The sequence below is a fragment of the Varroa destructor genome, unplaced genomic scaffold (genome assembly GCF_002443255.2).
Source record: "Varroa destructor unplaced genomic scaffold, Vdes_3.0 BEIS01000005.1, whole genome shotgun sequence".
NCBI lineage: Eukaryota > Metazoa > Arthropoda > Arachnida > Mesostigmata > Varroidae > Varroa > Varroa destructor.
Window position 1 is genome coordinate 33,487,977 of NW_019211458.1, and position 7,068 is coordinate 33,495,044.

Here is a 7,068-nt window from a genome sequence, read left to right on the forward strand (position 1 = left end):
CTTTGCACGTAACTCTGCTCAATTTTGCACGAATGGTTAATTGAGATTCAGAATACATTTTAACATCTCTAATTCCAAGAAAGGCCCAATTCGGCAAAGAGATTCGAGGTAACTGTGGATAAGGCTGTCAACGAAGATGATAGTACCGAAACGTTTTAGTTTCTGCACAAAAAAGCCAAGGCATACCAGGAACCTACCTGGCAATGATAGGGCTCTTACCTTTGCATCCCATAGCTGTCTACTCAGGATTCTCTGCTAGCTATAAAATAGCTCCTAATTCTCGAAATAAAATTGTTGTGAAACGAAAAATACGATCCGAACTTAATAAAGGACGTTGTTCTCTGCAACCTTAAACTGCGTCGAATATCGTTGCGGTTAGCTGTTTAATTTTTTGCCAAAGATTGGCTAATTTTCTGCAAATCAGGAAATATAAACCGCTCGGTTGTCAAGGCCATGACCAACCCGGCTTGCCACAGATTAGGGCCCTCGCAGTTTTTACAGTCTAATCCAGTTTTTCGTTGATCAATAGCTGAATGGATGACAAAACATTCGTGATGTTTACTCTCCTGAGAATTCCTTTTGAGCAGCCATAAAAATATCATTTCCAGGTACAAAAAGGGGATTACAATACAGCGTAGGGTGAGCCATTGACAGATTGCAACATAGGCATGAAAAATTGAACATTGAAGTCTGAACATTATTTAAATATGTCCCGTGTACGATTTACATATAATAAACCGATTTTTTTTTTTGCTCACAGTTCTTTCTGTAACAGAATGATATTCTGGTTTGCTCAAGGAACAATTGTAGTGTCCTTTGTTTCAGCTTCACGAACAATGGACAGTAGCTATATGGACATTTTTTTTTTGTAGTTCCGCTATTAGTTTTCTTATAGTTACCGTCTTCTGCTCTTTTCATTTTAACGATTCATTGCTTATTTCCATTGTATCTCTGTGAATGTGTCCATTTAGCGAGCTTCGAATACAGGTCTCCAGCGTACGTGATTGATACGGACTACACTAATTATGCCATCCTGTGGGCCTGTCAGAGTAATCTTATTAACGGACTTATGCGCCGAGGTAACGAAAGCGGCAAAATGCGTTTTTTTTTTCTAGTACCTGTATTCGTTTAGCTTTTATTCGAACCAGGGGAAGAGGATGCTCGTTAAATTCGAGATCAATTAAATATAGAAGAATAGAAATATATAGTGTTTATCATTGTAGCAACGCCAGATAAATCTATTTATAACGAATTATCAATCAAGTTCGATCGACGATCGATTCTCGAATAGACACTTTTTTACTCTTTGTCCAATTAAGACAGTTATTTGGCAGAGTAATAACACAACCGTCTAGCAGTCTGCTAGTTGAAATTCATAGGAATCTGTAGGTGCGAGTTGTCCATAGCCCAAGTAATTGTTAAAATACGCAAGCAAATCTATAGGGAGCTCCCTAACTAGCAACTAGCATCCTTTTGCAGAAAATATATGGATCTTATCGCGTACCAAAACTTTGGATCCGTCAATGAAGAAGTCTCTTATAGATCGTCTCCGTGGAAAAACCTATGCATCTTACTTTTTGATGCCTACGGATCAGACCAACTGCAAATAGCTGGACGGAACGGCCTACGATGAACCGCAAACTATGTCCCGCTTCGTCAACCATAACTTTGCTAAGGGTCGACATGTCAATTAAATAACTGTATGGTTATATTGAAATAAAGACCTGATATTTGCGTAGCGGGTAAAATTTCCATGGAAAGGAGCAAAAAAAAAAAAAAAAAATCAAAGAACTCGTATCGTTTAGAGTGGTTGGTTTGTTGGAATTGTTTATCATGTCCGCCAGTGCGTTGAATAAAATCTGCTTGCCGCGATTAATTACAGATTTGTGCGCATCCTGGGCTGGCCGATAGTCATTGAAACCCCTTACTAGCTTTGTTAGAATCGTTAGCTTTAATATTGTGGTTATTTGGCTATTTTCGTGTTTTTATAAAAACAAACGCTTACCAATCGTATTATGTCATAAACATGTGTTAAATAAAAACGTACTACCATTAGTAGTAATAAAAATTGTTCTGTTGAAAAAAGGTCGTCTACGCCTGTTATTCAGCCTATTTGTACCCTAAATTATAAAATCAGTACTGATGCATTAACCATAAAAGCAAAGCACACTCTTTATATGCGCCATAGGTAGCATAGGTAAAAGCCATGCACGCAGAACTCAGGTTTGTTTTTTTTTTTTTTTCATTTAAATAACAGGGACAAATCAAAAAAGCATTTTTTTTGCAAAGAATTCGGGTACTTTCCAAATTAACGCTATACTAATAATCATTTTGTTATGCATAGATAGCATTAGTTTTTGTTATTTGACAGACGGACTCAAAAGCTATCTTTCAACTCAGTACAGATAATTTATGTTTCATTAAAAATCAATTTTTTATCCAGCCGCTGTTGATGACCTTTTTTTGCATTCTGCCATTGTGATTTGTGCAGTGTGAGCTGGTCGAGTAGGGTCGTACTATATATACGTTTAATCTTCGCTGCTTAATATGGAGTCTTTTCATCGTCTCCTCCAATCGTCGATACCCACGTATCAGCCATGATCGACGAATCAGAACTTAGTAAACATACTTACGACCTATAAGCACGATAGCTCTTTCTATCTGTTTAGAATAATATATTGTTGCTTCAATAGCGTCTACCGAATGATGTCGGAGTCTGCGCTTCTCCGGTGCTGCGTTGCAATTTGCTGCGAGAACGTGTCACTTTTGTAGTGTAAAAGCAGACATAAGCATACGTTTTTACGTTTCCGTCTTTGATGCCTGCTCAAATCATGCGGTACCCAATGTTTATTGAGATGAACAATTTTTATATGCATCAAACCTATAGCTAATATTTATGTACATTAAAATAGCTTGGCTTCTATAACAGCTTCCAAGTTTTTGTTATTACTTTCGCAGCGGATTTTCCAAGAGACTTGAAGTTTCCTTCCCGGAAATTTCTGTACCGAAGTTTACGGTGTTTTTGGTAGTGGAGCCTTCACCTTAGAAGTTCATACGACTCGCTACCTCGGCCACCGTAAGATCTTCCTAAGCACAGAAATCTTTCGACCTTCAACAACTCACTACAACTTACCTACTAAAAGCTTGGCTAGTAACAATATCCGAATGAAAAGATTAGCGTCAATATTAACATGGCGATTAATTAACCGTTATAAACTAATTTTACAGTTTTAGGACTCAGGCCTTTCAACAGGTGATAGATGCTAGCAAGCTGTTGGGCATCTTTTCCGACTATAATATTCCAATGACCTTTGCCGCTCTTTCTCGTATATTTGCTAGAACCGCATATGATATTGCATAGGGTCATCATGTGATGTCACACAAACATAATAATGAAGTGTCATCATCTCGTTTGATGGAGAGCTGCAATAGTCAACTATATGTACAAGCATGTACGTTTGCTTTTCAATTTAGGTGCATATATGCCGATGCAATATAAGCTCCTCACACAGTCTTGCAAGTGTCAACCCTCTGTGAGCCTCAGGAGGCCAGCTTTATCGGTACACACAAGCCGCCCTTCAACTTTCATCCACGTTACTTATGACTTAGTAATTCGTATTGCCGATCCTGCAGTAAATAGTAAATTATGCATACGTATGCATCAACTCAAGCGCAGCTTTCGGCATTAAGTAAGTTCCTATAGAAAACTGAAGGGTTCTTTGAAAGCAAACGTCAAGTCCACTGCATCTTCATTAACTAATGCAGTAACTCGAAGGACATATATAGCTTGCCGTACGTACTGAGATGCGCCACCTATCGTTCCGCAGAACATGCCTGAATCATTCGAGCAACTTTTGTTTAGATCGTGGATGATCTTCAACTTGAAAGCCCATAGCTGTTTTTCTGCGACATCGTTCAAGTCAAGGCACACACGACTAGGGAGAGGAGAGGAGAGGGGGGGGGCATGGGTGAAAATATTTTCAGTGTCAATTTCTACTAATTCTCTAGATTTCAGTGTCAGATCATTAATTTACTGCTGAATTTACACTGTCATGTCGTACGGAAATCAGGACGAGGGCTATAGGCTCTTTAGCTGTACGGAATATTCGCGTCAAGCGCCGAGTAAAGTTGGATGTATACGCTTAACAGTGTTGACGCGTCATTTAGATCAGCCCACCAGATTTCACAGCACTGTGTACGCTTCAGAAAAATTGTACTTTTAAGAACATGTATTATTGCAAAATTCAGAACTCCTAATAATAGTTAAATAATACTATAAAAAAAAAAAAAAAAAAAAAAAAGAAAAAACGCGCGTCTAATTTTGCTAACTAAGTTGTCTAAGGTGATCATAAGAACCCGAAATGGCAGTTGTGATTATGAGAAGATCTTCTATTAATTTAACTACCCCCACGCAGCACTTATTCAAAGTATACCGATGATTATCTTCCAAGCACTGAACGACACGTCCAACATCACGAAATGACCGCACCGCTTTGCTCATACCAATACCTATGATCATCTTCGGAAAAGATCCGTACAACTTAAGACCGTCGGTATATTATTTGTGCTTTATAAGATCGAAGAAGGAATCACGTTTACATGTCAGACTGGTTCGATGTGAGCTTTAAGCGATTAAGACAGCTCTTGTATTTAACATGGAAACAGGCACTTTTTAAGTAAATGCATGTTTAAGAACTTGAACCCCCTGTAAACTTTAAGAGAATCACCGTCTATTCACAGAATACCTAGAAAAATAGCGTTCTACATAATTTCTTACCAACTCCGCGTGCGCGCTAATTATATAGCTATGTATCTGCATTTGGTGCATTTTATCTCATGAACCCGAGGACGATAACAAGAGGCCCACAGGTGTCTTATCAAGTAATATACAGGTGACCGATAGCTGCCCAATCTGATCCATCCGAGCTCAATAGGTTTAGATACGGATGCAACAGTCACAAACAGTTTTCCGGTCTTGGCAATCTTAAGTCTTAAGGGTACTTGGTGCCTAATTAGCAGATTTTCAGCTCGACAGCTTTCGAATTTTGAAGGCCTAAAAATCGAATTCGAATGGGTCCATATGGACGATGAAGGTAATTAAGATCAATTAGAGGCGTCAGGAACTTCTGGTAGCATAGCTTAGGATCCTTCAGTAGTCACCGAGTGCTGCAACAGAAGGCTACAAGCGTAGGTTGCTGTCAGCGCTACCCCCATGGTCCACTCACAAGGAACCTGTTCTGTTCCTAGACCAGTTGTAGAGACACCCCCTTTTTTCAGGATAATTATCTTTCGGATCATATAACAAAAATAAGAAAACATATAGTATCACACAGGTATTTTATTTTAAATAAACTTTCCGCCTGGGATGATTATTTGAAAGACGTTCTCGTCGGAAATCAGTCGACCCATCGTACGCTTGGATTATTTTGAAATGAAAGATCTCCTACCTAGACATGCACAAACAGATTGCCCGATGATCAATGAAGCGTGATGATTAATCTCAAAAAATATACAAAGAACATTTTGGTTCATAGATGTTTTTATAATGCACCTCGTTTACGTTGTTGGTACATATCATCTATTGCTTCCTATATACATGAAGAATGTAAGGTATTACACATACCGTGGGTAACTTTTTAATCGCGATCAGACGTAATGGGAGTCAAACCGATTATCAACATTCGCAGCTTTCTCGTATATATACGACTGGGAAGTTGAATAGAAATTGGAAGACTTATCAGAGGACATAGGCATGCACGTAGTAGCTGCCTAAGGTCATTGTATTTTCCTTTGCCAGATTTGTCGTAAACGCGTAGTCGATGTGTGTGTGTGCTTGATAGGAACATACGGATATAGTCGTTGATCTATTCTGTGTCTGAAGTTTGCGCGACAGTTAGAAAACACAACTCAACTTTGGTCAGGATATATCCATTCACATTAAAAATGTCTAGTATAATGTAACAATTTACGGTGGGGTAAATCCCCTCAAGCTGCGGTGAGTGCCATACGTACGGTAAACAATACATCTGTAAGAACGAATAATAGGAAAACGTTAGAAACAATGTTGATCAATTTCATTTCAACATCTGCTTGAATTCATCCACTTCAAGTCAAGTCAATGTAGTATTGAATTTAACAACTCTGATGGGGAACGGACAGAAATAAAGTACTAATTTAAGACCTAGATCGAAATAGAATTTTCGAGTAGAGATGTATATATATATATATATCGATTTTTCATCACCCTCAGAGAGAACACCTGCCGCTACGATGTTATAGCACTACGTAATAGCAGGGATATTATATGTACAGATATATATCAAGCATTTAGAGTAACGACTCTCAACTTTGGAGCTGGAAGTAAACAATGTGCAAAGCTATAGCATGGCCCGTTAAGATACTTATTTAAAGGTTCATATTTTCATTATCACTCACTTCTCAACTATAACTACGGCTTACCTATTTCAAATCTATATAGCTGATCTGTTTCGTTCGTTTCACAAACCGCGAGAGGGTACCGAGATCGTCTGTTACTAAAATTGTTTGCTCTGCAGCCTTTCGGTTAGTCTATTACTGCTTCCTATTTCTGCTAGCACACTTTAGTTTTACTGGTTAAGGTAATTCATTATCTCATATTTATTTTTACTGTAGGGTGACAAGTATAGTGCTTTTTGCTTTGCGTTAAGGTCCACGGGTCCTACTGCCACTCAATTTCTGTGCCTTTGTTGAATCGAAGTAGCTCATGACGCTGATAATAAGCAAGCTTAGTTCTCCAGATCCGGTGGTGATGTTGCTTGATGTTTCGAAGCGCTCCACCGCGATCCCAACGTAACATTGGCTAAGTCTGTTCTTAGACTATTTGATGACTTGGATAAAACCTTTGAAGACTTTGTACTGGAATTCTGGCCTTCCTTTGACCGGGCAAACAGCCTCTGTAAATAGACAAATAGGCAGGCAGGCAGTCAGATAGGCAGGTCGAAATGGCTAACACGAACCGGACAGAACTAGGCGACGCACAAAGCTTCAGAATTCAAAAAAAGCCGCCTTAAATCCTAGTTGCAAATGATG

At 38.8% G+C, this 7,068-nt stretch overlaps 2 protein-coding genes across 12 annotated transcripts in view; one reads left to right on the forward strand and one right to left on the reverse strand.

Moving 5' to 3' along the window:
• Positions 1-2,088, forward strand: part of LOC111250955 (uncharacterized) — a 94,751-nt gene extending 92,663 nt beyond the window's left edge. For 4 of the 6 annotated variants that reach the window (XR_015329147.1, XR_002673587.2, XR_015329146.1 and 1 more), the window contains 2 exons: positions 972-1,079; positions 1,480-1,510. Coding sequence is in view for 1 of the 6 variants with exons in the window: in XM_022806988.2 (XP_022662723.2) it covers positions 972-1,079; positions 1,480-1,610 (239 nt within the window). In the remaining 5 variants the exon portion in view is untranslated. Of the gene's footprint in view, positions 1-971; positions 1,080-1,479 lie in introns of those variants that run through there. The other 2 variants (XM_022806988.2, XM_086990972.1) reach the window with 2 other exon arrangements.
• Positions 2,089-5,322: 3,234 nt separating this feature from the next.
• LOC111250760 (uncharacterized) overlaps positions 5,323-7,068 on the reverse strand; it is a 52,108-nt gene continuing 50,362 nt past the window's right edge. For 5 of the 6 annotated variants that reach the window (XM_086989444.1, XM_086989445.1, XM_086989446.1 and 2 more), the window contains one exon: positions 6,599-6,932. In XM_086989444.1, coding sequence (XP_086845570.1) covers positions 6,765-6,932 — 168 coding nt within the window. In that variant the 3' untranslated portion in view covers positions 6,599-6,764. Of the gene's footprint in view, positions 6,027-6,598; positions 6,933-7,068 lie in introns of those variants that run through there. The other variant, XM_086989443.1, reaches the window with a different exon arrangement.